Source organism: Zonotrichia albicollis, chromosome 28, assembly GCF_047830755.1.
Source record: "Zonotrichia albicollis isolate bZonAlb1 chromosome 28, bZonAlb1.hap1, whole genome shotgun sequence".
In the NCBI taxonomy this organism is placed as follows: domain Eukaryota; kingdom Metazoa; phylum Chordata; class Aves; order Passeriformes; family Passerellidae; genus Zonotrichia; species Zonotrichia albicollis.
The window spans coordinates 4666167-4681725 of record NC_133846.1 but is presented as its reverse complement, the minus strand read 5'-3'; the positions used below and the strand labels follow the sequence as shown (position 1 = coordinate 4681725).

At 56.8% G+C, this 15559-nt stretch overlaps 1 protein-coding gene and 1 long non-coding RNA gene across 2 annotated transcripts; one reads left to right on the top strand and one right to left on the bottom strand.

Annotated features, from left to right (window-relative positions):
• Nucleotides 1-823: 823 nt before the first annotated feature.
• Nucleotides 824-3142, top strand: LOC141725292 (uncharacterized). Its single transcript, XR_012577157.1, has 2 exons — nucleotides 824-883; nucleotides 975-3142. It is a non-coding gene; the product is annotated as an uncharacterized LOC141725292 (long non-coding RNA).
• REN (renin) lies at nucleotides 3081-10892 on the bottom strand. The gene is made up of 10 exons (XM_074528296.1): nucleotides 10714-10892; nucleotides 9871-10027; nucleotides 9655-9778; nucleotides 9253-9371; nucleotides 7642-7838; nucleotides 6869-6877; nucleotides 6071-6193; nucleotides 4653-4797; nucleotides 4479-4577; nucleotides 3081-3698 (listed from the first exon to the last, which is right to left on the bottom strand). The coding sequence occupies exons 1-10, from the start codon at nucleotides 10812-10814 to the stop codon at nucleotides 3537-3539; spliced, it is 1236 nt and encodes a 411-aa protein (XP_074384397.1). The 5' UTR covers nucleotides 10815-10892; the 3' UTR covers nucleotides 3081-3536.
• Nucleotides 10893-15559: the final 4667 nt, after the last annotated feature.

Genomic DNA, 15559 nt, shown 5'->3' with positions numbered 1-15559 from the left:
CCGAGCAGCCCCCGCTCCCTCCTTTGGGGTGACAAAGGATGAGGAGCCACGCACGGGATGCGCTCCAGCCCCCGGGCTCCGCTCGGGATAACCTCTCCCATTGCACCCTCCTCTCGCTGGCTTCCGTAGGGATCCACAGCTGGAGCGGGAAGAGGTTTTGGGGGTGAGGACAGAGCGGGATTTTCCTGCTGGCAGAGCCCCCGTAGCTGCCGGACGAGGCTTCATTATCGGAGGAAATAACAGCGGCACCGCAGAGTGCCCCGCTCCAGCTGGCCGTGCCTGAAACCAGCCCAACTCACCCTGGAAACCTGGGGAAAAATCATTTAAAGAAAGGGAACTGGAGGACAAAAACCCCGCCGGGCATTTGCCCGTGTTGCCATAAATAGTGCCAGCCCTGTCAGTGTTAATAGGACGGGCATAATTAATGCCGCGCTTTGCCGGGCTGAGCTCGGCCTAATTGCTCGGCCGGAACGATCTAATCCGGGCCAACGGAGCCTCGCAGGCAGGGCCGCAGCATCCAGCGGGAAATTACCCCCGGAGCAGCGATTAGAGGTGTTAATAACCCGGTTTAAGGGGCCCAGCAGCGGCTCGGGCGGATTTTAACTCTCGCTGCTTGAAATGAGTGCACGGAGTTGGAACAGAACCGGCTCAGCCAAAACCATCCCGGTTCAGGCCGGGCTGGGCCTTTTCCAGTTGAGGGATGTGGCAGAAGCAACGGTGGGGGCTGAAAGCGCCTTTTGCACCCACTCGAGTCTTCTCCAGACTGTGGAGAGCAGGGCAGAGGAGGTTGGGATATTTCTACGTTGGGATATTTCTATTTCAGGTTAGGGATATTTCCAGGTGGTTTTTCCAGGTTGGGATATTTCCAGGTGGGTTTTTTCAGGTTAGGATTTTTCCAGGTGGGATTTTTCAGGTTAGGGATGTTTCCAGGTGGGATTTTTCAAGTTGGGATGTTTCCAGATGGGATTTTCCAGGTTGGGATATTTCCAGGTGTGTTTTTCAGGTTGGGATATTTCCAGGTGGGTTTTTCAGGTTGGGATATTTCCAGATGGGTTTTTTCAGGTTAGGGATATTTCCAGGTGGGTTTTTCAGGTTGGGATATTTCCAGATGGGTTTTTTCAGGTTAGGATGTTTCCAGGTGGGTTTTTTCAGGTTGGGATATTTCCAGGTGGTTTTTCCAGGTTGGGATATTTCCAGGTGGGTTTTCCAGGTTGGGATATTTCCAGGTGGATTTTTCAGGTTGGGATATTTCCAGGTGTTTTTTTTCAGGTTGGGATATTTCCAGGTGGTTTTTCCAGGTTGGGATGTTTCCAGATGGGATTTTCCAGGTTGGGATATTTCCAGGTGGATTTTTCAGGTTGGGATATTTCCAGGTGGGTTTTTCCAGGTTGGGATGTTTCCAGGTGGGATTTTTCAGGTTAGGGATATTTCCAGGTGGGATTTTTCAGGTTGGGATATTTCCAGGTGGGTTTTTCCAGGTTGGGATATTTCCAGGTGGTTTTTCCAGGTTGGGATGTTTCCAGATGGGTTTTTTCAGGTTAGGGATATTTCCAAGTGGGATTTCCCTCATGTAGGAAGGGGAGACTCTGGCCAAGCATCTCAGAAGGATGTGATGCCCTGACCTCAGCAGATTCCCTCTTTTCTGATGGTCCCATCCCTCCCTGCCGCTGTTTCCCGGCTCCTGGGCGGCTCAGGAAACGCTGGATGAGAGCAGAAATTCGTCCCTTCCCTTCACCCCACGGCCCCAAAGAGCCAATGCCACCACCCTGGCGTTGGAGGTGACAGAAAAAAAAAAATCACATCCCACCCAAAGGAGCCGGAATTTTCCCATCCCCGGAGCCCTGGAGCCGGAATTTTCCCATGTCCCGAGCTCCCGGTTGTGCATCCCAGCACGGAGAGGCTGCAGAGAAGCTCCCAGGAGGGACAAACATCCGCCCCAGGCTCATCCTCTCGCTCTGGGGCTGCCGTGGGGCAGGGCTGGGATGAAAATCGGGGCTGGGATGGGTGGGTAAAGGGCTGGGAGCTTAGGGGGAGGTGCTGGAAGGGTCACTCAGCAGCCACTGGATCCCCTTCCCAAATATCCCTGAGGCTGAGAGGGGATTTGGCAGCTCTGGGAATTTGGCAGCACTGGAATTGTCAGTTCTGGAAATTCCTCAGTGCTGGAATTGTCAGCTCTGGGAATTCCTCAGTTCTAGAATTGTCAGCTCTGGGGTTCCTCAGGGCTGGAATTGTCGGCTCTGGGGTTCACAAGTGCTGGAATTGTCAGGCCTGGGAATTTATTGGTGCTGGAATTGTCAGCTCTGGAAATTCCTCAGTGCTGGAATTGTCAGCTCTGGGAATTCCTCAGTTCTAGAATTGTCAGCTCTGGGGTTCCTGAGGGCTGGAATTGTCAGCTCTGGGGTTCACAAGTGCTGGAATTGTCAGGCCTGGGAATTTATTGGTGCTGGAATTGTCAGCTCTGGAAATTTCTCAGTTCTAGAATTGTCAGCTCTGGGGTTCCTCAGGGCTGGAATTATCAACTCTGGGGTTCACAGGTGCTGGAATTGTCAGGTCTGGGGTTCCTGAGCGCTGGGAATTCCTCAGCTCTGCAGCTCTGAGGGTGAGGAGCTCCTGCCACCTCCATGGTGAGATCCTGATTCACTCCAAGAGCAGCTTTCCCACTCCCAGCCACCTGAACTGGTCAAACTGGAGGCCAGCCCGTGTCCCCCTGCCATGGGGATCAGCAAGGCTGGAATTGGGAATGTTCCCCCAGCTGGGACAGACCCTGTCCCTCCCTCCAGACCAGCTGGCACAGGGGGCACCTCCAGGGGCATCTCCACACCCAGGGCAGAGAAAAACCTCTGCTTTTCCCTGAAAACAGACCCTGGGATGGGAGCCACCATCCTGTGTGACACAGACCAGCAGGAACTGTCCCCTCTTTGAAGGGGAGCTGTGGCACAGCCCCATCCCTGTCCCCAAGGGGACACCAGAGCTCCTGTCACCATCCCAGAGCTTTGCAGAGCCCTTGGTTTGCCCACAGGAGCTGGGGAGGGCATTGCACCCTTATGGGGTGGCAGGGGCACAAATGAAGAGGTGGCACAGGGACATTTGTGGCCCAGTTCCCTAAATATAAATATCTGAACTCCCCTCCTCTGCAAGACCAGCCCTCCTCTCATCCTCCTGGTGCTTTAAATTGTTTAATATCAAACTCACGAAGAAAGGCAGGGCTGACACCGGCTAAAACCATCCTTAAACAGCGATTATTGCCCCGATTTAGGAACAACACGAGCAGTCCCAGAGGTCCCTCAGCCGCACCAGCAGCAAATCCCCGTGCTGTGAGCTGCTCCTGCCATCGAATATCGCCCTAAAAACGCCCGGAGGATCCGGCTGGGATTCACAGCCCTGCTCCAGGCTCGGCTCCCGGGAATGCCGCGGGGGTTTGGGAGCGGGAGCAGCGAGATTTGGAGAGGAGGTGGCAGAGCTGGAAGGGAGCTGTTCTTTCACTGCTTCCCGCATCCTCCAGGCTGGTTCTGCGCCCCCAGCCCGGCCCCCGGCCCTCAGCGGGCGGTGGCGAAGCCGATGCGGTTGTGGCGCCGGTCGAATTTGGTGTAGTAGTGACCGATGAAGGTGGCGCCCAAAATCCAGAGGGGACCGGCCGGAGGGGGGATGTCCAGCCCGGAGAAAGCCACCACGCAGACGTCCTCGCCGTACTGGGATTGCTGCGGGAAGGAGACCCGCGGGGTGATGGAGGGGACAGGGGGACAGTCCCAGTGTCACCCAATGGTGCTCCTTCCTTGGGGATCACGGAATATCCTAACGAGGATCGTTGGGGCCGGTTCCTTCCCCTGCACATCGAACCCCAAAAATCCCACACTGTGCCTGGGGGTGACCTCCCTGCGGTGCTTTGGGTTTGGCCAAGCCCCCCAGAGGTGCTGGGATTGCTGCAGGGGTGATGGAGGGGCCGGGGGACAGTCCCAGTGTCACCCCCTGCTTGGCCACGGTGCTCCTTGCTCGGGGACCATGGAATCTTCTGAACGAGGATCGTCAGGAACAGCTCCTTCCCCTGCACAGCCAGCCCCAAAAATCCCCCAAAAATCCCCCCCTGTGCCTGGGGGTGACCTCCCTGAGGTGCTTTGGGTTTGGCAAAGCCCCCCAGAGGTGCTGGGATTGCTGCAGGGGTGATGGAGGGGACAGCGGGAGGGTCCCGGTGTCACCTCCTGCTCGGCCACGCTGCTCCTTGCTCGGGGATCATGGAATTTTCTGAACACCAGGAAAATGTGGATTTGCCCACTGTGAACTCCTTCCCGCTGTTCCAGGATGAAAAACCTTTCCTGATATCCAAATCCCACCAAAACTCATTCCTGGCTGACCCCAAATTCCCCCCAAACCACCCAAGGACGCAGGGACAGCTCGCCCTGGCTCAGGTGGGCACCTCCACCCAACAGGAGGGTTTAGGAGCAGCATTTTGGGGCTGATTGGGGCTGATTTTGGACACTCACCCGCAGCACGTAGGCCGGGCCGCTGAGGCCGTAGACCTTCCCTCCGAGGTGGAAGGAGATGTTGGGCAGCTGAGGCACCTGCTCGCAGTCCACCACGTACTGCAGGGGAGGGGACAGCGCTGGGACAGGGCCAGGCGGCCTCGGGGACACGGACAGGGGGTGGCTGTCACTCACCTCTCCTTCGGCCACCTCGGTGGCCCCGATGGCTTTCATGAGCACGGACACGGGGCCGGCGGGGCCGGTGATGTAGGAGGCTCCGGTGTCCACGGCCACCGAGCAGCCTTCCCTGCAGAACAGGATCTCAGCCCCTACAGACACCCTGGAGAGGGAGGGGTGGCCCTGAGTGTCCCCTGGTGACACCCAGGGTGCTCCTGGGAATATCACTTCCATCCCAAATGTCCCTTGGTGACACTAAGCATGCTCCCAGGAGTGTCACATGCATCCCAAATGTCCCCTGGTGTCACCAAGGGTGCTCCCAGGAGTGTCACTTCCATCCCAGATCTCCTGTGGTGACACCAAGGATGTTCCTGGAAGTGTCACTTCCATCCCAAACATCCCTGGTGACACCCTTGGTGCTCCTGGGAGTGTCACACCCATCCTGAGTGTTCCCTGGTGACACCAGGAGTGTCACATCCATCCCAAATCTCCCCTGGTGACACCCAGGGTGCTCCCAGGAGTGTCACTTCCATCCCCCAGGTGTCCCCTGGTGTCACCAAGAGTGCTCCCAGGAGTATTATTTGATCCCAAGTGTCCCCTGGTGTCACCAAGGGTGCTCCTGTAAGTGTCGTTTCCATCCCAAATCTCCTGTGGTGACACCAAGGATATTCCTGGAAGTGTCACTTCCATCCCAAATATCCCCTGGTGTCACCAAGGATATTCCTGGAAGTGTCACTTCCATCCCAAATGTCCCCTGGTGTCACCAAGGATATTCCTGGAAGTGTCACTTCCATCCCAAATGTCCCCTGGTGTCACCAAGGGTGCTCCCAGGAGTGTCGCTTCCATCCCAAATCTCCCACGGTGACACTCTGGGAATGACATATCCAACCCAAACACCCGTGGTGACACCCTTGGTGCTCCTGGGAGTGTCACACCCATCCTGAGTGTCCCCTGGTGCCACCAGGAATGTCACATCCCATCCCATCCAGGCACGTGCTTCTCCCAGCTTTTCCAGTGTGGGATCTGAGCTCCATCATTTGCAGGGCTGATTTTTTGGGATTTTTTTTTTTTTTTTTGGCTAAACAAAGCAGGATTGTTCCAGCTCCTCCCGCAGGACTGACGGGGCTTAAACTCTTCCAACTGCAGCTCCCGATGGAATCTCAGCCCACGGTGCCACCCCCTCTGCATTCCCAGCTGCTCCTGGCTCCTTGCTGAGGGAGCTGGAGGAGCCCACCCTGCTCCTCTCCAGATGGGGAAAAACGCTGAGGGAAAACATCCCTGAAATCGCCAAAATCCAACATCACAGAGCTGCGGGATGCAGCCCTAGACCTGCCAGTGCTGGGTTAATATTTGGTTCGATGATCCCAAAGGCCTTTCCCACCTCAAATCCCGGGATTTGGGGTTCCCGGGCCGTGCCGGGCTGTCCCCGCCCTCACCCCTTCATGCGGATCTGCCAGAAGCCGCTCCTGCTGACGTTCAGGTAGTGGAAGTCGCCGGTGTAATAGGCTGGGTCGCTGCCTCCCAGGATGATTTCCCCGCCGGGCTTCAGGGGAGCGTTCCTGTGCCAAACACAGCGGGAGGGATTCCCTTTTTTCCCAAAAATCTCATCCCAGCATGGAGCAATTCCCCTTTTCCCAAAAATCCCAGTCCAGAGGGAGCGATTCCCCTTCCCTCCCAAAATCCCACCCAGGCAGGGATCGATTCCCCTTTCCCCAGAAATCTCATCCCAGCAGGAACAATTCCCCTTTCCTCAAAAATCCCAGTTCTGGCAAGGAGTGATTCCCCTTTCCCCAAAAATCTCATCCCAGCAAGAGCGATTCCCCATTCCCCAAAAATCCCACCCAGGCAAGGAACAATTCCCCTTTCCCCAAAAATCCCAGTTCTGGCAAGGAGTGATTCCCCTTTCCCCAAAAATCTCATCCCAGCAAGAGTAATTCCCCTTTCCCCAAAATCCCAGCTCTGTCAGGGATCAATTCCCCATTCCCCAAAAATCCCACCCAGGCAGGGATCAATTCCCCTTTTCCCAAAAACCTCACAGCCCCGAGGCTCTGCTGGCAATGTCACCAGCTGGGACAGTGAGGTGACACAGGCTCCAGCTGGGTGTGGTGGCCCCTGAGGTTGGGCAGAACCCAGGCAGGACATCCTGGGGCTGGCAGAGGGACCAGGGGACACCGAGGGACACGGGGGATGGCAGTGGGTGGCCTGGAGGGCGCTCGTGCTTTGGGTCTTCTTACTTGGAAGCGCTGCAAAGAGAGGGATGCTCCATGAAGAGCCAGGGCCAGGAGTGTCCCCAGGGAGCCCAGGGGACACAGGTGACACCCAGGGGGATCGTCTATGCCATCCCTCCCCATCTCCTCCAGAATTCCCCATCTTCCTCCATCCCCATTTCTTCCAGAATCCTCCATTCCTTCTCTTTTATCTCCTCCAGGATCCTCCATTCCTTCCCTCCCATCTCCTCCATGATCCTCCATCTCCTTCCCACCCTCCCATTCCATCTCCCCCAGGGATCCTCCATTCCATCCCACTCCATTTCCTCCAGAATCCTCCATTCAATCCCTCCCCATCTCCTTCTGGATCCTCCTTTCCTTCCCATCCCAGCTTGTCTAGGAATCCCCCATTCCATCCCACCCCATCTTCTCCAGGATCCTCCATTCCTTCCCACCCTCCCAGTCCATCTCCTTCGTGATCCTCAATCTCCCTCCATCCCCTTTTTTTCCAGAATCCTCTATGCCACCCCATCCCATCCCATCCCATCCCATCCCATCCCATCCCATCCCATCCCATCCCATCCCATCCCATCCCATCCCACCCCATCTTCTCCAAGATCCTCCATTCCATCCCTCCCGTCATCATCAGGATCCTCCATCTCCTTCTCTCCCATCTCCTCCAGGTTCCTCCACCCCTTCCCTTCCTCCTACCCCATCCCCATTCCCATCCCCATCCCTCCAACCCACAAACCCATCCTGTGACCCCCCAACCCCATTTTGGGGGTGCCCCTCAGCCCCACCGGCTGTAGTAGACGGAGAACACGTCCTCCTGGAGGATCTGCTGTGCCAGGATGCGGTCGAAGACGGGCGTGATGCCATCGATGGCCTGGCTGGGGTAGCCCATGCCCAGCACGCCGTCGAACCTGGCGAAGATGAAGGGGAAGGCGGGCAGAGCCGTGGCCTCGGCGAACACCTGGACGATCGGGATGTCCGACACCTGCGGGAGGGCACGGGGGGATTTGTGAGGTGATGGGAGGGGTGAAACCCCCCAAAAAACCCCAGATGTGTCCTGGGTGAGCCAGCGGCTCTGGGTGTGTGGATTTAGGGGGATTCTGTGGGTTCCAGTGTGTGGATATTGGGGATTTCAGGTATGTGTGTTTTGGGGATTCTGTGGGTTCCAGGTGTGTGGAATTTGGGGGTTCTGTGGGTTCCAGGTGTGTGAATTTCGGGGATTTTAGGTTTGTGTAATCCAGTGATTCTGTGGGTTCCAGGTGTGTGGATTTTAGGGCTTCTGTGGGATCCAGGTGTGTGGAATTTGGGGATTCTGTGGGATCCAGTGTGTGGATTTGGGGGCTCTGTGGATCCGAGGTGTGTGGATTTTAGGGTTTCTATGGATCCCAGGTGTGTGGATTTGGGGGTTCTGTGAGTTTTGGGGATTCTATGGATTTTAGATGTGTGGAATTGGGGTTCTGTGGATCCCAGATGTGTGGAATTAGGGATTCTGTGAGTTCCATTGTGTCCGGTTTATCTTCCCCCGAAAGGTTGTGGTGGTTCGTGGTCCGTCCAGGGACGCCAAGTCTGGGTTTATCTCGGCTGTTTGAGGGGCCTGGGAAGCCCTGAGGGTGGCCTTGGGGCACCACGCGTGTTTAAGGACGAGAAGAGGCTTCAGTTCTTCTTTCTGGTTTTATGTTTATTAATTGTTTATCTAAAAGATGTTCTTTCAGCCCAACAGAGATCCGCACAGCAGTCAGCCATGGGCACACTCTATCCTGCCCTCCGGGCAGCCACGTATCTTTATACCCTTTGCTACGTGTACAATATTTATCATTTTTCCCCAATACCATCTATTGTTATAACTCGGTGTACTCTTAGTAATAACCAATAGAAAGGTGCCACCGTGGCCAAAGAAGATGGAGGAGAGGAGGAAGAAGGAGGAGGACAGGACACACCCCAATTCCTCCATCTTACTCCTCTAAACCCCCCTGTACATAAATCCTAAACCTTGTGTCTCACCCTCTAATTAACTAATCCCTTCACCATTCACACGGTGAAGCCCTCATCTTTGTCGTCTCCTGTGTAGGGTTAAAGTCCAGCTACCAGACACTTCTGGCAACATTCCAGGACTCCCGAGACCCCCAAGGGGTCTCGGTGGCTCAGCAACTCAGGACTGAGATCTTGAGATCCGACACCATTGTATGGATTTGGGGGCTCTGTGGGCTCCAGGTGTGTGGATTTTGGGGTTTCTATGGATCCCAGGTGTGTGGATTTGGGGGCTCTGTGAATTTTGGGGATTCTGTGGATCCCAATTGTGTGAATTTTGGGGATTCTGTGGGCTCCAGGTGCGAGGATTTGGGGGTTCTGTGGATCCCAGGTGTGTGAATTTTGGGGGCTCTGTGGGTTCCAGGGCTCACCATGACGATGTCCTGGCTGAGGACGCCTTTGACGCTGCCGGTGCCGTAGCGGATGGCGAAGCCGGTGCCGTTGGCGATGTAGGTGCGCGACTTGGACGAGTCGTAGCGGCTGTGGGACACTGGGGACAGGGAGAAGGGACATCCCAGAGGGGCACAGAGCACCTCTGTCCCCCCAAACCCCCCTGGGCGGGGGGTGGAGAATGATCCACCCCACCTCAATGCCAGGGCACCAACAGAGAGACCCCTCGTGTTAAAATCCATCAGAAACGAGACCCCATAACCCACTCTGAGCAGCTCTGGGGGTCGCTGAGGTTTTGGGGGGGGGGTCACTGAGGTTTTGGGGGGGGTCAGTGAGATTTTGGGGTGTCACCCCCAGCCCCGGCCGTGTCCCCCCTTACTCACCACAGGCGCTGTAGAGTGGGGAGCACTTGTAGGATGGCACCCACAGGTTGGCCGAGCCTGTGTCAAAAACCACCTTGAAGGTCTGCGCGGGGGTCCCGATGCTGATCTCGCCGAAATATTGGGTCTGGGGGGCACAGGGAGCACCCCATGGCTCACACCGAGCCCATCCGGGCTGCTGGGTGACATCACGGTGACATCGGGCGGGGCCACACTCACATCCAGGTAGTTGGTGAGCAGGGTGGGAGCTGTCCCGTTGCGGGGACCGTCCCCTGCTCCGCGCGTGGCCCGGCGCAGCTCCGGGAACACGTCCCGCACCTTCACGCCCATCTCCTGCAGCGTCTGGCGGATGGAGGGCATCCTCCGCAGGGCGATCCTGGGGGGCAGGATCGGGGGGATATCGGGGGCAGAGCTGGGGGGCACCGGGGGATCGCCCTCAATCCCCCCGGCTGCTTCCAGCTCCAGCCCGGTGGCTCCAGATGGCAGCAGCTCCCCACAGTTCCCACCACAGGCTGGGGACCCCCAGGTGGGTTGGGGACACCCCCTGTCCCCGATCCCTGCCCCAGACTCGGTTATTTGGGATTCAGAGTGCTCCTAAATTAAGTTAGGAAAGACCTTCACCCCCATCTCCCGCAGCGTCAGGGCGATCCTGGGGGGCAGCACAGAGCTGGGGGGCACCGGGGATCCCCCTCAGCCCTCCCGTCATTTTCCAGCGGCATTCCCGGCCTCGGGAGCTCCAGCCTGGTGGCTCTAGATGGCAGCAGCTCCTCGGTGCATCCCGCTCCCACCGCAAGGTGGGGACCCCCAGATGGATTGGGGACACCCCCAAACCCCGAGCCCGGCCCCTGTCTCTGTTATTTGGGATTCAGAATGCTCCTAAATTAAGTTAGGACAGACCCCCGCGCTCGTGGAGTCCCACCGGTGCTCGAGGAAGAGGAGTGAGGAAGAGCAGAAGAGGAGGAGGAGGAAGGGGATGAAGCAGCAAAGCCCCTCACCCTCCTGAGCAGACCCCGGGAATAAAAGCGGGGACAGCCCCGTGAGGGTCACACGAGCTCCGGGTACCTCTGCAAAGCCTGCGCTGGCGAGGGGACAAAAGTGGCGCCCCAGGTGACGGCCAGGAGCAGCAGGCAGCGCCGCAGCCTCCTGCTGGGTGCTACCGCCATCGTGTCCCCGCTGTCCCCTCCCCGCCGCCGGCTCCGTCCCGTCCTTTTCCCGGAGGGCAGGGAGAAGCTTTTATAGCCCGGGATCCTCCATCCCTGCGGGATCCTCCTCCCCTGGCAGGGGCAGGGCTGGGAATGGCAGGGAGGGCACCGGGAATGGCATGGATAGAACTGGGCAAACTGGGAATGCCATGGAGGGCACTGGGCAGACTGGGAATGCCATGGAGGGCACTGGGCAGACCAGGAATGGCATGGAGAGCACTGGGAATGGCATGGATAGAGCTGGGCATACCGGGAATGGCATGGATGGCACTGGGCAGACTGGGAATGGCATGGAGAGCACTGGGAATGGCATGGATAGAGCTGGGCAAACTGGGAATGGCATGGATGGCACTGGGCAGACTGGGAATGCCATGGAGAGCACTGGGAATGGCATGGATCGAACTGGGGAAACTGGGAATGGCATGGATAATGCCAATCAGGCTGGGAATGCCATGGATGGTACTGGACAGGGTGGGAAGGCCATGGACAGCACTGGGCACACTGGGAATGGCATGGATCGCACTGGGCACACTGGGAATGAATGGAGGGCACTGGGAATGGCATGGATAGAACTGGGCAAACTGGGAATGCCATGGATGGCACTGGGCAGGGTGGCAATGGCATGGGTGGCAATGGCATGGATGGCACTGGGCACACTGGGAATGGCATGGATGGCACTGGGCAGGGTGGCAGTGCCATAGGGAACACCAGGCAGGGGGCTGGGACAGTCCCCATGGAGGGTGGCAGGGCCAGGATGCCCCCTGTGCCCAGCAGGAACGTGCCAATGGGAGCTGTGGGTATTTCAGAGATGGATCCCACATTCCATGGGGTTCATTGCTCCCAAATTGCTCCACTCTCCAGCACAGCACGTGAAGGGCACAAATCCCTGCTGGTGCCACCTGGGAGGTGCTGGGTGGTGGCACAGATCTGGGTGGCATCTTGGGCAAGGAGGCCTGAAGCTCAGAGCAGAGAACAGCCAAACTCATCCCCATTGCTCCTTATGGGGTCAGATCCCGGTGTTTGGGATGGGAGACGCTGCTCAAAACCCTCAGGAGCCTCCAGCTGCACCCCTGGCCCCCCTCCAGGCTGCTGTGCCCCCCTGGCAGTGCCCAGCCCAGGGTAGAGGGTGCTGCATCATCCCTGCAGCTCCCAAGGTCTCCTGACCTCAGGAATCTCAGTGGGAAATGACCCTGAAGGCAATAAAAATGTTTGTGGGTGAGCCCTGAGGACCCCAAATCCTCTGGGATCCCACAGATGTGGCTGGACTGGATCAGAAGGGGCTGGAAATTCAGATCCCCATCATTGGGGACTACTTTTCCTTTTGAAGCCCCAAATCCTCAGGGATTTTGAAGTCCCAAATCCTCAGGGATCCTACAGAAGTGCCTGCCCTGTATCAGAAGGGTCTGGAAATTCAGATCCCCATCATTGGGGACTACTTTTCCTTTTGAAGCCCCAAATCCTCAGGGATTTTGAAGTCCCAGCTCCTCAGGGATCCCACAGAAGTGGCTGCCCTGCATCAGAAGGGTCTGGAAATTCACATCCCCATGAATGGGACCCCTTTTCCTTTGAAACCCCAAATCCTCGGGGATCCCACAGATGTGGCCATGCCCTGGATCAGAAGGGGTTGGAAATTCAGATCCCCACAAATGGGGACCCCATTTCCTTTGAAATCCTGCTGCACCCGAGGCTTTTCCTGTGGGGAACGGAGCTTGGCAGAGCCCGTGGGATGCCCGGGCAGGGATTTACAGCCGTGGGCTCCCTGCCAGCCCCTCTCAGCTCCTGACCCCGCTCCCTCCCCGCAACCTGCCCGGCCACGAGGCTCCGGGCAGTGACGCAGGGACACGGGTCCTGCGTGGGAAAAGACGTCAGGGATGGGGGCAGAGCCCCGTGGGGCTGAGCCCTGGGGGCTGCCGGGGTCAGCAGAGCCCTGGCAGCCAAAATCCCGCAGGGAATGAGGCGGTAAATGTTCAGTTTTTGGGGAAAGTTGTTTGGAGTTTGTGGGGTGTGCCTTGGACTGGGGTGGCAGCAGGGCTCTGAGTAAATCCCATATACAGGAGGGTGATTGCGGGGCTGGGCTGAGGGGAAACGTGTCCTCAGGGTTCTTCCTGAGAACAGAAGGAAAAGGTCCCCAGTTATGGGGATCTGAATTTCCAGCCCCTTCTGATGCAGGGCAGCCACATCTGTGGGATCCCCGAGGATTTGGGGTATTCTGGGCATGGCCACATCTGTGGGATCCCTGAAGATTTTGGGGTATTCTGGGCATGGCCACGTCTATGGGATCCCTGAGGATTTGGGGCTTCAAAAGAAAAAGGGGTGCCCAATTATGGGGATCAGAATTTCCAGCCTCTTCTGATCCAGGGCAGCCACATCTGTGGGATCCCTGAGGATTTGGGACTTCAAAAGAAAACGGGATCCCCATTGGTGGGGATCTGAATTTCCAGCCCCTTCTGATTCAGGGCATGGCCACATCTGTGGGATCCCTGAGGATTTTGGGGTATTCTGGGCACGACCACATCTGTGGGATCCCTGAGGATTTTGGGGTATTCTGGGCATGACTTTGTCCCTCTCCTGTGGGGGATCCAGGGTGGGATGAGCTGGGATGGAGGAACCAGAGGGGCACAACCTTTCCCTGCCACTGAGGTGGCCCCAAAACCCCCTTGGATGGGAAATAGAGGAAAAAAGGGGGAAATGACGTCCCCAAATCCATCAGAGAGACACGGGCTGCTGCTCTGGGGTGGCCACTGGGGTGGCTGTCCCAGCTCCAGGGTTCTGGGGTGTCCCCAGCATGGGACACTTTCCCCCCAAGGAATTTCCCAGTCCCCTCTGCTGTGATGGAAAAGGCTTAAAAATCCTGGAAAAGTGATTTTGGGGAGATCAGAGGGACAGGGACATGGCAGGGAAGGAGACAGGGATATCAGGAAGCTCTGGGACAGTGCTGGATTCACTCCCAGCCCTTCAGATCCACAGGGAAGATCCTGAGCTCTTCCCATGCAGCCCCAAAACGTCCCTTAAGTGGAATTTTCGAGCGCAGGACGTTCCAGGGCTTCAGGGAAAGGCAGGAATCCCTCACTGGACCCTTGCTCCAAAATCCCGGGGTTTTATCCAATTATGGATCCCATCAGGAGCAGCTCCTCTGGAAAGAGCAGGGAATTTTCCAGCTATTTTCCTGCCTGTTTTTCAGGGAGAATGGAAGGAAAACATTTCCCAGAGAGGAACAATCGCCTTCTCCACGGATAAATTCCTTCTTCTCTCCTGCCAGGCTGTGTGGGTTCTTTCCTTAAAATAAAATCCAAATTTTTCAGCTCTTTCCACTCCTAACAAAATCATTGGGAAGTTTGGCCAAACAGCTTTGATTTCCTGAGGGATTTTTTTTTTGCAGCAGTGGCACAGAAAAAAAGGAGGTGAATTTCTGCTCTCCCCTCGCATTTTCCACACTTTTCTAATCCAGGATTTTGCTGCTGGTGAAAGCACAGGACGCTCGTGAGGATCCTCATTCCGGGTGACCAAAAAGCTCCAGGGCAAAAACAACTTTTGGGAAGGGCTTAGGGGAGGCTCTGGGTGGCACCAGCGCCGGGGGAATTCGGGGATTGACGTCAGGGCAAACCCGGAGCTGGTGCTTGAAACCAAAACCCTGCCAGCGAGAGGATTTACAGAGCTGGAGTGGAGAAAACATTCCTGGGAAAATCCTTCTGGAGAGGAGCTCTGGGGAGGGAGCTCCTGGAAAAGCTGTGGGGGACCGGGACACCCCCAAAACGGGGTCAGGGTTTGGGGGACACAGGTATGGTGGGGATGGGTTTGTGGGTTGGAGAGATGGGGATGGGGATGGGGTGGGAGGAAGGGAAGAGGTGGAGGATCCTGGAGGAGATGGGGAGGGATGGAAGGAAGGGAAGATCCTGGAGAAGCTGGACTGGGAGGGTGGGAAGGGATGGAGGATCCTGGAGAAGAAGGGGAGGGAAGGAATTGAGAATCCCAGATGAGATGGGGTGGAAGGAATGGAGGATCCTGGGCTGGCTGAGATGGGAAGGAATAGAGGATCCTGGAGGAGATAGGGAGAGATGGAATGGAGAATCCCAGATGAGATAGGGAGGGATGGAATGGAGGATCCTGGAGAAGATGGGGAGGGATGGAATGGAGAATCCCAGATGAGATGGGGTGGAAGGAATGGAGGATTCTGGAGGAGATAGGGAGAGATGGAATGGAGAATCCCAGATGAGATAGGGAGGGATGGAATGGAGGATCCTGGAGAAGATGAGGAAGGCTGGAATGGAGAATCCCAGATGAGGTGGAGTGGAAGGAATGGAGGATTCTGGAGGAGATAGGAAGGATGGAATGGAGGATCCTGGAGGAGATGGGGAGGGATGGAATGGAGAAAGTGTCTGGGTGGGGTTTGGAGCAACCTGGGGTAAGGGAAGGTGTCCCATGGCAGGGAGTGGGATGGGATGGGATGGGATGGGATGGGATGGGATGGGATGGGCATGAAGATCCCTAAAACCCCAAATCATTCCATGATTCTGGGATCCCTCAATGCCACCCAGGCACAGCCAGGTGACAACGGGCACAGCTGGGTAACAACGGGCACAGCCAGTTGACAACAGACACAGAGCCACCAGCTCCCATTGCGCTCCAGAGGGAGCTGTTTCATCTCAAACTTGTTAATTAATTCCTGCTTGTTAAGGAGGAGCAGCTTTGATGAGATTGCTTTTGGG

Bases quoted from the DNA above. Each gene is read 5' to 3' on its own strand.
- REN (XM_074528296.1), bottom strand. From the start codon at position 10,814: ATGGCGGTAGCACCCAGCAGGAGGCTGCGGCGCTGCCTGCTGCTCCTG. The intron at 10,028-10,713 runs GTACCCGGAGCT...CCTGCCCCCCAG, and splicing joins CCAGCGCAGGCTTTGCAGAG to GATCGCCCTGCGGAGGATGC. The intron at 3,699-4,478 runs GTGAGTGTCCAA...TCCTTCCCGCAG, and splicing joins GCCCGGCCTACGTGCTGCGG to CAATCCCAGTACGGCGAGGA.